This window comes from Rosa chinensis, chromosome 5 (assembly GCF_002994745.2).
Source record: "Rosa chinensis cultivar Old Blush chromosome 5, RchiOBHm-V2, whole genome shotgun sequence".
Taxonomy (NCBI): domain Eukaryota; kingdom Viridiplantae; phylum Streptophyta; class Magnoliopsida; order Rosales; family Rosaceae; genus Rosa; species Rosa chinensis.
This window is the reverse complement of record NC_037092.1, coordinates 64,852,942-64,871,025: the sequence shown is the minus strand read 5'-3', so window position 1 is coordinate 64,871,025 and position 18,084 is coordinate 64,852,942. Positions and strand designations below refer to the sequence as shown.

Here is an 18,084-nt window from a genome sequence, read left to right as displayed (position 1 = left end):
AGATACCGACATTAGCTAAGATAGTTAACGAAGTGTTGATCCCTCTCTCACGTAAATGCTTGAACTCTTCAAAGAAAAGGAACGAGGGACAGCAACCTATTTGGATTTACATATTGGAAGTACATTCTTCGAACCAACCTGTTTGGATTGAGTGATTCCTTGGCAATACTTATTTTAAAATAGAGCATTAATTTGGTGAGTAGAGTCTCAATTCGATGTAATTTATCTCTTAATTTTATAAATTGATCGAGAATGAACTTTTTACGCCAATTAATGTTTTTACATGTAACTAGCATGTAGTTGATGTGCATTATGGATATACCAAACATGTATTACAGATGGGGAGAATTAAGCTGATGAACTGGCATTAATACCAGAATCTCATGAGTATATCTTATTTATCTTGCATGGTGTAAGAATAGTTCTCTTGAATTATGCTGATTCTACATAATTTGTTTGTTTTCTTTTACCACTAATAATGTAGCATAACTTTATTAGATGATCATTGCACGTACATCAAGAATTTTAAGTTATTAGAAGATGAATCAATAGTGTATTTTAAGCTAACACTATTCTTCTCATGTAGTTAGCCATGTATGTCATGATGCTTATGAAGAATACTAAAAATGAGATAGAGAGAGAAACTTGAAGTGGAGCAGAAAAAGATGTGGCATATGCAGATTGGCGATTTGCAAGACATGACCTCTTGGGATTGAAGCTTTCATTTCATATCATATCATGTCGTTCGGGAATTCGCACAAAATCAAATTTACCTGGTGCCGTAATGCTCTTTACAAGAGTTTGATCCATTCTTACTTATGAGTTATATATGATGTTTCTTATGTTCAAACAATAAGTAAAAATAAAATTAAAAGGAAAAAAAAAATCCGAAATCCTAATCCTAATAAGTAATAACCATATTTTCCTTCATGCATATTTGGGTGGGTCCTACATCCCAGAAATTGTGGATCAATCACAATACATAACAATAGTTAAATTATATTATTCTTATATATCAAATGAAAAACAATAGTTAAATTATTTTTCATGTGGTGGTGGCTACTGTAGTGATTCTCTTTTTCATTGTTAGCTTGAAATTATCACTGCTGTAGAGGCGGTAAAAACACTAAATATTTTACTGCATGTTTTTCAACCCAGCATTGGTGCTTAAATTTGGCTGGACTGTGGCTGGAATCAGTCCGATAATGACAAACATTTCTATTGTCACTGCATGCATCATTGTCTTGGGTGGTTCTAAATCTTCAATCGGATTATGAAATGATCCTCTTAACACTTAGTATTTCCAACAACATAGTTTTCCACGAACCAAGCTTATGTTAAGCAATAGAGAAGCTGTACACGTGTCCACAGCTTCCCAACATGAACACTAATTAGCATTATATATCATAATTCCTGCCGGTAATACTTTCCTTGTTTGCACGATTGGTCGCTGTCTTATAAAGCATTTTCCAAAACTACATACTCGATGAGTTAAATAAGTGAGTTAATTAAACTACATACTCATTATCAGAGAGGCTGCAATGATGATGAGCGCAACACCAACAATGATAACGATGTTCAAAATGACTACATGCAATTGTTGTACGGACGATCAACGATCAAGATCACTTTACCCCATATGATGTAGACCCAAAAGTAACTTTTTCCTTTCTTTTATAAATATTGATATGTCTCAAGTCTCAACTACGGTCGAAGATTATATAATTTTACATTGGAGAATGATATACATACTCATTTTTTTATAATTCACAATCCATTTAAAAAAAAAAAAAAAAAGACATAGTTCTGGGAGTGTGAATTTAACTCTAAAAAAACAAAGAAGTGTGGATAACTTGGGACTGTAATATTCATTCTCCTTTACATTTGACTCAAATATAATTAGTTTATAGGTAGTTCGGTGCAATACTTTGTTAACGATGTCTTATATTTCTGATATAAGTCGCTACTCTCAAAGACGCAAAATTTTGAGTTAATTACATAACGTGAAGCATACACGATCATTTGCGACTGTAATGAAGGCAACCCAAAACCAACTAAATCTCTTTAAAGAGGAACTATGTCTTCGACCATATTACTGCATGCATGCAAAAATAATTCACCTACTTCATAGTTAGACTGGTCTACGTGCATGAGGTACTTAGTAATATTAAATTTCAAGGGAAATCAAACTTATCGACATCCATTTGACTCAAATTAATGAATTGGGCACTAAGCTACAAGAACTTTTGCTTGTTCTATTTAATCCAAAGCCATCAATTTTGCTTGGCTGGTTATTAGAAGATAGCTATATATTAGAGTTAAAGACTCGAAAAGTATAATTATATGGAAAAGCTAGCTAGGTTTCATTACCTTCGATGACAACATCCCCGATGAAACCCAGGTCTTACTTTGTTCCGGCATACTCTTTCTACTCGAACTCTATCGATCTGCCGTTATATAGGGATGATGAACCTTGTTACAATCGACTCGGTTATGTCATGTTATGTGAAGATTGACGGAGATCGAATCCTAGGTGGGTTTTGTCTTTCTATGTCTGAAACAAGGTCAACGTTCTCTTGTTTGTTAGGAACGTGAACGTGGGGACGGTAAATGATAATTTAAAACAAACATTACACAACTATGAAACCCGTGGAACATACTATCTTTAGCGTTCATAATTACTCTATTTGGAATTTTGGATGGAGGAAGGGCATTCCTGAGTACTCTATGGTATTAGGCATTGGTACTGAAAGTTGGTAACTAGTAAACAAGACTTTGATGTAATTTATTAAGGAAGACAACAAAAAAGTCAAACAACTCAAGCTTAGGACCATACCCATAACAGGGCCAATCCCAACCAACGCCTCTTTCCTGATGAGATCAAGTTCATCCCTAAACCATGCCACCGCAAACGATGGCCTGCACCACCAATAACCACCACAAAACGAACCTTCGAAGTGCTCACGTTGACCATTTGGTCTTAATTAGCATCTCTAAGCCTTCGAAGTCAGAAAGGCTACGCAAGTATTAAAATCCAGTTTGGCCCTAGATCAGCAGCTTTTTCAACGCTCAAAGAAGCATCTTTTGAGTCCTTGAAGAATAACATCAGATCGAATCAAAATCTGACCGTCAATGCACACAACATAAAAGGACCCCCCCACTTTGATAAATGGTCATCCACTCTAAGATCATGTCCTCACTACATAAAAACGAGTAAACACCACTGTCGTTGGTCGACATAGAAATTTTCCATGGAGCCCCTTGCACAGCGCGTGACCTTTTAGGACGACGTCGAGGGCAAGGATTATTGCCTTCATCACTCGTCGACCCTAAGAATGGGAACCCACTTAACAACAAGTCGGTAACCTTGCCAAAGACGACTAGGGTTGTAAAGGGCTACACTCTCTCCTCTCTTGTTATGTTAAGCAACCTTTTTTCTTAATCGCTCTGTCATATGTGAAGCCCAAATAACTACTATTGTTGGACATGCTCTCAAAAGTGAAATATAGCTAAATGTTTATAAAATTCTGCTAACCATTGCTAGTTATTTTAAGTGATTTATTTTTAGCAACAAACATCAGTATTATTAATGAAGCGAAATTACACATAATAGCCAAATTTCACATTAGAGTTTAGACAAGCAGACAACGTCAATAACTAATCGAACCCTTGGACTACGCCGTATCACATCCAATAGAGACCCAAGCCAACAACGGAACCATTAGAACATATCAAACCCAAAGCAGAGCACCAAAGTCAGGCTTTGAAAATCAATACCCAACCAACCACAACATGGACTTGCGCTATAACAAAAAAACGCCTAGACGACCACCACAATAGCTTTCAAAAACTACCATTTCCAGCAAGAGCACATCCTAGCCAAGAGTGTTGTCCACATGCTGCCATACGGTTTGAAACCAATGTATAGAGATGTAGTAGTCAATAAAGCAATTGATAAAGAGAGAAGCTATACCTAGCAAAATGAATGGAAGAATTTTTGAGTAAAGACATTTACCATCAAGCTTGACAATTTGGATCGAAGGCAATCCAATTCACATGGAGATCAAGCTGTAATGAAGATCAAGGTTGTACTTGTACTATAAATAGAACTTTCTTGAAGAGAATAAGAGAAAGCCAGAGAGATAGGAGAATTAGAGACACAGTGTTGATCTTTGTTCTTCTCTTTCTTTAGCTATTCTTTGTATGATGTATTGTATTATTTTAAGCATGTTTTCATTTTGTACTATTATTGCTAATTACCTTAAATAAGGTTAAGGAGGAAACCACATTATGAAATAAGTTTCATTTATTTATCTATCTATTCTCATAGTTATGTTTTTCATGCCTATGACTCTTGCTTCAAAATGCATTAATAAAATATTTGTTCATTTCCCCTCTAATGTCATGCATTGTTGGTAGTTTGGAATTGAAGTCACTTTTATTAATCCATGCTTGGCTTTGGAAAATATTAAATATGAACTCCTTTGGATCTTTTGTCATTCAAATGATCGAGCTTGTTTCACATCTGTGCTTAGCACACACTTTGATCCATCTTTTGTAGATTCAATAAATTTGTGTACATGTGATGCTTTGCTATTCAAAAGTAAGAAGCGAAGAAGAGTCTACTTTAGATCCATTTCATGCAAGCAGTAGATTGATTTTGCTACTCCTAATTTGAGAATTGGTAGATAATACTTAGAGATTTATTGAGTAATGTGGTGGAATCTGATACCGTGCTTAGTTATTCGTCATCAAGGTAATCTTTATCCAATTGTTTTGTTTTAAAATTTCAAGTTTAGCAAAATCACATCCAACTTTTATTCTACTAGGTTAGCGTTAAATTAATTTGGGTTCAATTAGTTTTTCCTGTTTCATACGTTACCTATGCATGGGTTCAACCTCGATCGCACTTCTATGCTACAACCAATTCGTGCGCTTGTGAGTTACATTTTAAAACACATCACTTTGGTTCTTTGGCTACTAATTAGGTAGAAGTTTGTTCTTTATTCAACTTACTTTTTTTAATGCATAGAATTTTCATGCATGGTTGGTCATAGCATGCGTAACTTCTTACATATCCCAATCATATCTAGTGCTTTATTAGATGCACTTTTGCATCCATCTGTATCCTTATTAGGTTTTATTTTACGATACATTACTGCTGTATTGTTTACTATGCTTTTTAGTTTGATGTATTTTCTGTATCTATCGATTGTATTTCTTATTATTTTTAATAGATTTGTCTTTTTTCAAAAAAAAAAAACTTTCATAATAATTACTTATGAAGCCATATGAGAAATGTTGGGTGAGGGAAGAGGGGAACCTGTATACTACTACATGGCTCCGCCACTACATGAAGTTTAATTATCAACACATAGACTTGTATATTAATTTGTTGATGTATTAGTTACTAGTGGATTCCATAATATCTATATATACATCTTGAGAAAAAATCTGACATTTAGATAGATTTATTGAACATGTCTTCATCCCTGTCACATTATAACGTGATCCACTACTGCATATATAGGGGATTGTATTGTATTTGGATTTATGCAGACTTTTTTAAATGACAGACATTTTGAAAAGTCCACAGACTCTTTAAAAAGTTGATAAACTGCTCTTGATTTCTTATAATTAGTGTTCTAAAACTCGGCTGCCCAGGCTGCCTAGGCTCTGGGCCGCGGCTTTCCAACTCAACTAATGACAAATTGGCGCTGTTGGGCGGACTGGGGTTGGGCGACCGCCTAGAAGGCCTAGGCGGGCGACTAAGTGCCTGGACGAGGGTGGTTGGGCGCTAGGTGGCCTTTCTAAGTAGATTTGCAGGTTGTTTCATGGAGTTTGACGAGAGAGAGAGAGAGAGAGAGAGAGAGAGAGAGAGAGAGAGAGAGAGAGAGAGAGAGAGAGTAGCTAAACCACAAAGTCAGAATATGATCGTCATCATTGTCGTTATGGTTTCCAGTTCTTTTGAATGGTTATTGAAGAGAGAGATGAGAGAGAATGCGGAGCTGATGGCTACTGCTTACTGGTTTCGCGCAAGAAAGAAAGAGAAGAGATTCCCATGGGGTACTTTATTGTTTCAAAGAGAGAGTACAATAGAATTAAAAACTGTGTGGCTGCTATTAAGTCGGGAGAGAAAAAAAAGATCAGATAGGCACAAAAGTGGTTAGGCCAATAAAAAGCATAATTCAATAATTGCTTCTTCTTTTTTTTTGGATAATTGAATACTACGGAAATGCTACCTCTACTTAGTTAAAAAAATAGTTAACTAAATAAATATTTACTTAAATGCTATAAACATTAAAATTAAAATAAAATAAAATACAAAACCGCCTAGTCACCTCCTAGGTAGGGCTGTCAATGGGTCGTGTCGGGTTGGGTTCGTGTCGGGTTAAGGTATTTGTCGTGTCGTAATATACAAACCCAAACCCAACCCATTTAATAATCGTGTCAAAAATTTAAACCCAAACCCAACCTATTTATTAAACGGGTTATCCATTTCCAACCCGCTTAACCCATTTAACAAATAGGTCATGTCGTGTTAGATAAAATGACCCATTTAAGGGTTAACAATGCGACCCATTTAACTAAAAAAATGCATAAATTAATTGAATTCACTAAAAACTCAACAAGACTAAGAATATAAATAATTATATATATATATATATATTCATAAATAATTAAATCCAATAATTATAAAGAAAAATATTTCAAATTGTCTAATCCTATGATCAAATACTCCCAACGCCCAAAATTTCAAGAAGAAGTATAGCATAATCGGGTTATACGGGTTCACTTCGTGTTGGCGGGTTGACCCGTGGCCGACCCATTTATTAAATGGGTCATGGCGGGTTGACCCATGGCTGACCCGCTTTTTAATCGTGCGGGTTCAACCCGCTTTATTTCGTGCGGGTTTCGAGTCGTGTTATCGGGTCGTGTCGGAATTGACAGCCCTACTCCTAGGCACCTGCCAGCCTAGGCATCTGAGCTCTAGTCCCTTGTCCACCGCTCGACTAGCACCTAGCGCTTTTTAGAACCCTGCTTAGAACCACTTATTTTAGCCTTAAAATTTTTATTGATTTATGAAATCTATATATTTTTATCATGAATGACTTCTATAGATTCCCAACATGTACAAAAATAAAATATAAAAAACAAAACCAATGCAACCTAAACGCAAAACAAGATAATAGCTCGTTACCTCTTCAATGGTCAAGCCTCTTCTAGTGGCATTGACTCAAATGAATGATTATTACTTTGTCCAGTTAGTATGTTCTCATTTCTAATTTCAAACCAGCATTAAGATACATTATAGATTACTTGATGTTGATGTTAGTTATTCTCATCATTTTTTTTTTCACCAATTAACATATATCATAACAATACAATGGCCACTGTCTTGATCTAATAAATTGAAATTCAATTTTTTAAGCTTTCTTTGAACCGTTAATATAAATTCAAATCGATAAGAATAATTAAGAAGACACAATTCAATATTTCATAGCAACACTATTCAAGGTTTTAGGGGTAGACCACAATATTTGGGTTTTAGGGTTTCATAAATCATTTTTATTGCTATTAGGATTCCACATATCACAATTAAAAATTAAAAATAATCACGTTCAACAACTACAATGGAAAGACAATAAAACCAAGAGAAAGAGGGATGCCGAAGGACCAACCTCTTCGCGCACAGAGAGAAGAACTTGGATAGACTTTTACAAATCTTTGGTTTGGTGATTGGTTGGAAAATTATTGGAGTTTGATATGTATACTTAACACTACAAAATCCATAATTATCCAAGATTTTCTAATTCCATTAGTATAAATGATATTTAGAATGCCTCTATACTTTCATTCATTTTCAAAATTCTTAATTGAATACCCTTAAACTTTGGTGAAATCCATGAAGTCTTTTAAAAATTATGATTGAATATACTTAGTGTTAATGCTCAAAGTCCGGCGGTAGCCGATCTTTCGTTTAACGCGGGTCCGGTGGGCGGACCGCTACTCTGAGGATTTGATGGCCTCCGCTAGCTGTTACACGAGAGACAGGGCGTCAGAGGGAGACCGCGTTGGGCGGTCTTCACTTCTCCGATGCCTAAGTCAGTCAATGCGTATAGGCAGCATAACAATAAATGAGTAGTAAATGCGTAATTAATGAGGAGAGAGGAGAGAACCTTTTATAGGTGAGGAGAAGGTTGATCTTCTTCTTGTTTTCGATATGGGACTGATGTGCTTCGATTCCCAGCGTCTGGAGCTTCTGATGCTACCTTGGCGCGGCGCGTGGCGGCGCGTCAGCTTTGATCTGGGGGCGATCCCGGGCTCGGGCGGTAGCCCGCCTGGCTGTGTCTCCGCAGGTCACCCCCTTGGTGAGAGTTGGTACCTCTGGCGGTGCAATGAGCGTGGCTCATTATAGCTAATTATGCTTGTAAACGTACATATAGGTACACTTAGATTTTCATGGACTGCTATGTAATGACCTAGATTTTCGTATTAAATTCTTGTATTTTTCGTAAAATTAATAAAAGTCCCAGTTGGTACAAATTATAGTTTGGATGCCTTGTTCTTATGATTGATCGAGAAATAGAAATGATTTCAGACAATTATTCGCTCGGAATGCTTCGATTCAAGGGTTGACTTTTTATATGTTAGGATTATGTGAAAACTTCCTTCATAGAAATTGTAGAGCATGTCGATACGAGTTCGCAGACATGAGAAACCCGAAAATCAAAGTTCATATGAAGAAGTTGTGGCCAATGGAAAAAGTTTCCATTTTTTTATAAAGGGAAAATTTTCAAAAAACCCCTAGTTTCCAAAAATAGAAACCAGGCTCTCTCTCTCTCTCTCTCCCCCGACCTGGAAATCGCCTCCCACTTTCGTCCAGCCATAACTTTGCCGTCCGGGCACCATTGGCCACTCCACGGGTCCCAATCTCTTCGTCTCTCCTCCCTCTTCAAGTATGTGGCAGCTTTGTGGCACGATTCGGGGTATCATTGGAAGGTGGAGAAGGGTGCTGTCGGCGCTGCTTCGGGGAATCATTGGAACTCTCGATTCTAGCCACCTTTGGAGCTGATTCTTGAGGGCTTTTGATGCCCAGGAGACATACATGCTTCCCTCCAAGCGGAGTGCAAGGACTTGAAGTATGGAGGTCGAATTGAGGATTTGAAATTATAGGGTTTCACCGATTTCTTGAATTTTCGAGGTAAATTCCAGATAAATGGCTTATATTTAGACTTTGGGCTAGTTGTAAAAGTTGTTGTACATGTTGAGATGAACATTTTGGCATAGGTTTCATGACCCAATTTGGGGGTTGCCGACGGCGCGTGGAGTCCACGCTCAGCCATTGCCAGCAGCACTTGGAGGCTCGTCCAGCCAGTTTTTCGAGTTCTGTTTTCATAATTGTCACCTACTCGTCGATACGAGCTTGTTGATATATCATGGGAACATGTTGTGATTATTCAAAGCATACTAGATTTACGTAATTTCGGTTTTCTCAATTTGCGATCCATGAGGATCCGACTGTTGGATCGTCTTATAATTTTGAGAAATTAATCTTTGAAGTGTTTTGAAGACCTTGAGAGGTCTCGGAGGAAGTTTTTTCTCGATTGAAGAAATCTTTGGTTTTGGGTTCAAATGCTAGGTTCGAACTGTAACTGCTTTCATCTTAATCGTGTGCTAAGTTGAGACCTTATTTTACTTAGGCAATTGACGGAGTGTGTCATGTACCTTATCTCGGCTGTAAGAGAGCACAAGCAGGATTTAGATGTGAGCAAATATCACGTGGTTCATTTATGAACCGAGTTACATTATTGTTCGGTTTAATCGCTAAATTGTGAAATTAGTTTTTGGAAATGAATATTGTTTTAAATTATATGAACTTGATCAGCTACGGTTCATAGATAAGTAAAATGATATTTTAATTATAAAAATAATTTTCTTGAGTTTTGCTGCTGTGGACTATAGTTGGTATTAATGGCATTCCTGAGTGGATGACTACGTGTGTGTGTGTGTGTGTGTGTATTTACGTGAAATATATTTTGTTGGTGTGGCATTGAGATAAGCATAATAACTGTGATTTTATTCTAGTTATTGCTTTGAGCATTTACTCTTTTCGGGAATGCAATATATCATGTAATTGTTAATTATATTATGCTGAAAGAGTACTTGAATTTTGGGTGTAACATTTTGAGTCTTGTGTGACTTTTCAAATGTTTTCGGTCTACGGATCTGGTGTCACGGTAGTGACAAAGGCAAATATATATGATACCATGTCTTTGGCCGGATAACGGGTTACGATTAAGTTAGAACTCTAATCTGTCTGTCATTGTATGTCATGGGGGTAACACATGGGTGGTTACTTATGACTCATGAATACACGTTTTTAAAAGAGAGTTTCTAGTGGTTCCTTTCTTTTATTTTCCATGAGAGACTTGGGTTCTTACTAATTTCTGGAGTTGATTTTGGGTTGCTTTACTTATTCTTGAGTTGAAAAATTGTTACTCTTGTGTTGTTGAGTCTTTTTGTTTGAGTTTACTCATACGAGCTTAAGAAACTTATCAGGTTTGTTGTTTGCAACTCGGTGTACTATTTCATGGTGTAGGAGTTATTCCTGCAGGTCAGGACAAGCAGGGTTGAGATCGAGGCGTGTAGTTGCAGCGGTGTTAGGTTTAGAGCCTATTTTGTTATCGTACTGTTGTTTGTAATTAATATGCTCTTAGTGAGCTTTACATTTTACTTTGATGCTTTCGTGTTTATATAAACACTTGGTAATGTAATATTTGACTCTAGTGATTGAGTATGTATTAACATTTGTGGTTTCAGTTTGTTTTGGGGGTTAGTATAAATGAAAAAAATTTAAGCTTTTGGGCGATTTGTTGAGTTATTGCGTTTCGGATTTGAATCCCTTTATTCAAAATTTGGGGCGTGACATGTTAAAAGTCTATACCTATACACCCAGACTTCTAAAGTCTATATATTTCTTTAAAAATTTCACTATTTCTATATAGAATACAATTTTGTGGTGTCATCGGTGGCGCGGTGGAGGACGAGGTTGGCGGTGAGACCATTGTATTTTCACGCAGTTCCATTACTTAATGACCATTGATCCAACTGCTTTTACATAAACAAGAAAAAAAAACTTGGGTTACAGATGCAATATGCAAAAGGAAGAGGATTGCATAGGGCCCTATATGTATACACACGCGCGCGCACACATTAATTCGTTGATATACTTTGATCTATGTTTACTTTTGTTAATTTTTTTAGGATTGCACAATTACTTGCAATCCTTGTAATAAAATTATTTGTCTTCAAACTACTTTTATTGTTTGAGGATTGCTTGCTTACTTACAATCCTTGTCATAGATATATCTGTATTAACGGAGCAAACAAACCTTAAGGTCAAATTTTTAAAATACCCTAAATAACCCTTCCATTTATAAACTCTAAAAATCTGTAATCTAATGTATAAATTTTAGAATATTAACCTATAAATATTAAAAAACAGAAAATGAAAAAAAAAATCACAACGTGGAGCAGTTTTTCTTAATAGCATTATAAATGCAATAACATTTTTTTTTTTTTATCAAAAAAGGTCAGTCCATTATATAGATTCAGCAAGCAGTACAAAAACGAAACACTCCTATGAGGTCGACAGAAATACAATTATTTGTCTTCAAACTACTTTTATTGTTTGAGGATTGTTTGCTTACTTACAGTCCTTGTCATAGATATATCAGTATTAACGGAGCAAACAAACCTTAAGGTCAAATTTTTAAAATACCCTAAATAACCCTTTCATTTACAAACTCTAAAAATCTGTAATCTAATGTATAAATTTTAGAATAGTAACTTATAAATATAAAAAACAGAAATGAAAAAAAAAATCACAACGTTGGGCAGTTTTTCTTAATAGCATTATAAATGCAATAACATTTTATTTTTTTTAATCAAAAGAGGTAAGTCCATTATATAGATTCAGCAAGCAGTACAAAAATAAAACACCGCTATGAGGTCGACAGAAAGAATTGTTTCTCAGAGTACCCTAAAACAAGAACAAGAACCCAATAAATACCAGTGCACCCACCTTTTAGACAATTCACACAACATTATTCTAAATAAAGACCAGTAACCTTTGAAGCAAGAATAAAAAAAACCCTCAGAGATTATGATCTTTGCGACCTAACATAGATTTAAACAATAACTAGGGCCATAGATACCCAATCCAGCCAACCCCACAACAAATGGGTAGCCCAAAGCAACTGAAACCCTAGCCCAAAAAAGGATGGCCAAGAGGCCCAAGTTCGATGCCTAGATCACCCAGCCAGTCCTAGATTTGGAAAGAACAGGGCTGCTGCTGCACCTTTTAAAGCCAGGAGCCCAGAAGCCATCGTGCCCTTCGCCACCGGTGACCATAGTCTGTACCAACCGAAAACCGATCAGGCCTCACCTTAGTCCCATCACCACCATTTCGATGCCGGAGGAAAAACAAACCCCTAAATCAACCATCTGATCCATCACCACCACCTCCCTCGACCTCGCACCCACCTGCAGCAGAAACCAGTACATCTCCCCCACGATCATTATCCATCTTGATTGGCTACTCGTGCTAAGGAGTGCCGAAGAGGCCTGGTCAAAACCACACCACACTCGTGCCTCAGCAGTCCACCAGCCCTTCGTTGCTCCAAAACATTGCCCCAGGCTTGAGTCCATCACCGGCAAGACTTCGCTGGACTCTAGAGAAGCACCAAATAGTGCCCCCACAAGTATCGGCGACCATCCTGCTCCCAAAATGAAAGCGACAAGAATACAAAAGCACCCAGCCACAAGGCTAACAATGGCCTTGGCCATTGGAGATTGCTAGTTTTGGAAAATTTTATCGTAATTGGGAGGTTCACGAGAAACCCTAGCAGAGCGACTAGGTCAATAGGATAAGAATGCATTAACAGTTTGAAAGAGTTTGAAAGAAAAAAAAAACTATCAAATTAATATTACATAAATACATAAAAAAAAAATTTGATACTGTTAGCGTGTGTTAAGAGGCTAGTATATATTTGTTTACGGACAACTTTTATTTATTGAGGATTGATTTGTTTCTTACAATCCCTATTTCTAACACACACACGTGTGTGTGGTGTGTGTGTAAAGGCTTAATTGCCAATTTGTTAACCTAGATTTTCACAATTAGCCAATTTGCTATCCTAAGTATTATTTCTGCCAATTTACTACCATTTCTTCATATTAATTCGTCCATTATTCCATCCAAACATTGATTAATTTTGAAAATCTAAGTTTGCCAATGACTGCCCAGTACCATTTGGTCTAGTGGCATAAGTCTCCCCTTTGTAAGTGGGAGGTTGTGAGTTCGACTCACAAAAAAAACTAGTTATTGATATGATAAAAAAAAGTTTTCAAATGACTAATTTTAAAAAGTTAAGGAAGCATATCAGTTAATCTTGAAAACCTAAAGTAGTAAATTTGACATAAGGATAACAAATTGGCTAACATATAACCTGGGTTGCAGTTGTCGGTGAGCTGTGACATGTTGGTAAGTTATAATTCCAACATTGTAAAGGTCATGGGTTCGATTCTCACTAACATATGTAAGGGTGGGGTGGGCTAAGGATTAAAAAAAAGAGTAGAAGATTGGTTAATTTTGAAAACTAAAATAGCAAATTTGTAAACAGGTTAGAATAAAACCTAGAGTAGCAAATTGACACTAAGATGAAATCTAGGATAGTAAATTGGCAATCATATCACATATCTGTCACAAGTTGAAAGTGCAGACAAGTTCATTATCGGCAAATTTATGAATTATAGGATGGTGGATCACAAATCAGTTTCAACCGAGTTGAAGAATAACATATCATAATTGATGAATTGCACATTGAAGGGATAAACCTTGATGAATAGTTTCAAGTGGGTGCAAAATAGAGAAACTTCCTCCATCTTCGAAAGATTTATTAGAAAAAATTATGTATAATTGCAAATTTTTTATGTGAAAATTGAACTCTCTTTAATCGTAAATATGGTGCATGTGAAAATGGCCAAGGATTGATGAAGATTTTTATTTATTTAATTTTTTTTCGGAGGGGACAAGGGAAGTTATTTATGACAAGGCTGGGACAGATTTTTGACTACGTGATGATTTGTTTGGGTCATATTATGTTCCATGGCTTGAAGGTAAATGTCGAAACTGATGACGACTTTTTTTACTGCAAAATAAGGACGCTCGGCAGGTAATACAAATAAGGCTAACGTGGATACCACAATTGGCTGAGTTCAAGGTTGCTGCTTCCGCCACGAGTAAGAGGAAGATGAAGATGAAGCTGAAGAGGGAAACATTCATAGCCTCCAATTAAGCTCAAATAGAGAGGTGTCACAAACGAACAGTTAAAAACTAAGCCAAGAAATAGTTTTATTCTATATTACTGTATCAATTACTATTTAGCTACTCGAGCGATCAGTAGCCCATGAGAGGTGTTGTCTTACCTTAAACATCTGTTTCAATGGGACTTTCGCCCGTCTCTTAAGCAAAATTACCATTTTTGAAAATTGACAATAACAATGACGATAAAAAATGGATAAACTAACCAATGCTGTTTTTCTCTTGTTTTCCAGGAACCCTAGCCAAACTAAAATTTCAACATCAAACATTGAAACCAAAAGTGAGATTTACCTTATTCATTTAATTATTACCCCAAGTAAGACCGATGAACAGTCAAACTCGTGAAAGATTCTCCTCCTCCTCAGTAGCCCCCAGAAGAGATCGAATTTCTAGATAACAGTGTTGGAGGTACAGGTTCGTGTGTGTAGGGAGAGACTGACTGACTCTATCGGGAGAGAGATTTTTGGTGTCCCGTGGGTTCTGGTCGACATCTCAAGCGGTACCAGTCATCTCTTGTCTTCGTATTATCAACTTTCTCTTCTCACTGTCACCACTGCTGACAGTCTCCAGTGGCCCCCACCAACTCTCTCACCTCTCACGGACGGCACCACCCTCTCCCTCTCTCTCTCTCTCTCTCTGCATTCCCCTTTTATTCTTGGTCCTAACACAATTATGGCGTAATGATTTTTCACCTCATGTCAATTGCTGGCTGTAAAGGCAACTCACTTTTCACTCATTAGTCTCATTACCTTTTTTGGACTTTTCAACTCGACCTCCATTTCATCGTGTAAATGAGTGTTATTATATTGAATAAGAGAGGAGAGAATGGTCCAGCTGAGTCTATGGCTGGCCGACTTTGAGAGAGACAGAGAGAGAGAGAGCAGCCGTATTAGATAAGGAGGGAGACACAGAAAGAGATAGGGAGAGAGAAGAAATATTCTCTCTTCATTTATTTTCTGTTTGGTGTTTTTCTTTTCTGAGTTTCAAACAAAAACCTTGATTATTTCTGGGTTCTTAATTTCTAGCCACTTCTCTCAACCGGGGGATCGATCCAAAGCACAAAAGCTTAGCTTGATTCTCAGATTTTAGTTGTATATTGTCTTCTACACCACTAAAGGTTTTGTCCTTTCTTGATTTTGCTGATAGGTTCTACCTAGCTTTTGTTTTACTTCTTTGTTTTGAGCAAGTTCCAGCCTCAAGATGATGTCATCGGAAGATGGGCTTTCAGTTCCCTCGACTATTAGTGGAGGGTTTCTTCATCAGGAGCCAAATCCGAACCCTAGCCCTAACCCTAATATGAGTAATCCGGCACTCAAGAGGAAGCGAAATTTACCCGGAACTCCAGGCATGTATTGCATGTATTTAATTTCATTAATTAGCTAGCTTGACTAATAATCAAGATTTTTTTTTTAATTTAGTTTTTTGAATTATTTCCAGATCCAGATGCAGAAGTTATAGCTTTGTCCCCAAAATCTCTAATGGCCACAAACCGATTTGTTTGCGAAATCTGCAACAAAGGCTTCCAGAGGGACCAGAACTTGCAACTTCACCGACGCGGCCACAACCTTCCATGGAAGCTGAAACAAAGATCGAAGCTCGAAGTGATTCGAAAAAAGGTCTACGTCTGCCCCGAGAAGAGTTGCGTGCACCACGAGCCTTCACGGGCTCTCGGAGACCTCACCGGAATCAAGAAGCACTTCAGCAGAAAGCACGGTGAGAAAAAATGGAAGTGCGAGAAATGCTCGAAGAAGTACGCAGTCCAGTCAGATTGGAAAGCACATAGCAAGATTTGCGGGACTAGAGAGTATAGATGTGACTGTGGCACACTCTTTTCCAGGTAACACCCGTCTCTGCCATTTCGAAAAAGTACTATTCTCTGAACCAGTCATGTCACAAGTTCTTCTGTGTGAGTGAGACGATATATAAATGTTAATTTCTTATTCTTCTTGCAATAAATTCCCTAGTTTAAGATTGATTTTGATAGAGAATATACATTAAATGCACGCAATAGCTGAATTTAATGTTGTATGACTGAGTGGAATTTTTTCCAAAACAGGAAAGATAGCTTCATAACTCATAGAGCTTTCTGTGATGCATTAGCGGCTGAAGAAAGCGCAAGGTTTGGTTCAACTTCAACAGCCACGAACATTAATGTTCCGAGCTTCATGAATGGATCTATTACAAATAATCAGCCTCATCATCATCAACAACAACAACAACAAGCGAGGAACATCCCCCATTTCTTACCAATCTTCCAACATCAGCAGCAGCCCGAATTCTCGGGCTCAGGTCACCTCTCTGCAGTCAACTTAGGCTTGCCTGAAATGGTGCAAACGGCGTCGTCAATGGATATGTTCGGACCCTCTTCCTCACAGAACCAGTGGCTCAACAAGTTCCCCGAGGCATCATTTACGAACGGGAATCTCTCGATGTCGTCATTAATGTCGACACGGGGACACAAGGAGGAGGAAGACTCCAAAGCAAATTTAAATTTGTCCGGAACGATGAGTTCGAGCTCTTTCTATAACAATAATCAAAGTCTAGGTCACATGTCAGCGACCGCACTCTTGCAAAAAGCTGCTCAAATGGGATCTACAACGAGCAACAACAGCGACGTCATTCCAGCGGCCTTTGGCTTCATGAACTCTTCACCATACAGCCACAACAAGAACGATGAGAATTTCAATGTATTGCTCAACTCCCTATCTCCTTCAACTCAAATAGGAGACGGGTCTTCGTCATTGTTTTCGACTTCATTCTTGAGCAACAAGATCAATCATCTAAATCACATGATGAATCTGCCTCTAGCAAGCAGTAGTTCTACTACTACAGTGAATGAGACCGAGAAGAGTAGCTTAACGAGGGATTTTCTCGGAGTAGGTGGAGTTACTGGTGTACCCTTCTTTCAACAAGAGCTAGGTGCAGCAAATTTAGCTTCAATGGGTTCAGCTATGGATCACTTGACCCAGTACAGTAGCAATACTAGTGGTGCTACTCAGCAATGAGAAACCTTTCATTACAAGGTAGAGTACTGTACCCTTAATTTAGCCTTAGTTTTTGTTGTACTATAAGCTAGTGTTAATTAGATGAAACACTTGATTATACCAATTATGGAAAAGAGATTAGCAGAGAACTGAGAGATCGAAGAAAGTGAGGGCCAGTGCATGTTTTGGCTTAACAGGGAAGGTGAAGTATCGGGCCCTCCATGCATGTTGTAGAACTTGTTTTTTTTCTTTTGAATTTCTTTTTTGTCAATGATAAAGGCTAAAGCCTAAATATTGATTGTCATCGTTAGATAAGAGTCGATGAGCTTCGTCACTGCCTAGCTTTCTCCTTCTCACTGTCAACAACATTTTCCACCGTCCATTATAATAAAGGTGTCTTATGTGGACCACGTACATTACTTACCATAGCTCTTCCTCATTGTGTTTTTGACTAAATTTTAATTGATTGCTATAGATGTTTAAGTAATTTGCATTCCCAAGTAATGTTAGGTGGTTTTAACCATTGAATTTACGAAAGAATATTGATGTGATTTGTCAATTGTTGGTCACACCAAATATGCCCTAGGCTATTCCTGTATTCTGTTTTGGACTTTGAACGCATGCGACAAATATCCTTATGGTTTATAATAAGGACAAAGATCTTCTTCCTATTTGTTTAGGGTGGTGCTATTCACACACCCCCTTTATTTT

General features: G+C 37.4%; 1 protein-coding gene across 1 annotated transcript; it reads left to right on the top strand.

Moving 5' to 3' along the window:
- The first annotated feature begins 15,265 nt into the window (after positions 1-15,265).
- Positions 15,266-17,796, top strand: LOC112166109 (zinc finger protein BALDIBIS). The gene is made up of 3 exons (XM_024302877.2): positions 15,266-15,734; positions 15,827-16,226; positions 16,446-17,796. Exons 1-3 carry the CDS (start codon positions 15,590-15,592, stop codon positions 17,392-17,394), a joined length of 1,494 nt encoding a protein of 497 aa, XP_024158645.1. The 5' UTR covers positions 15,266-15,589; the 3' UTR covers positions 17,395-17,796.
- Positions 17,797-18,084: the final 288 nt, after the last annotated feature.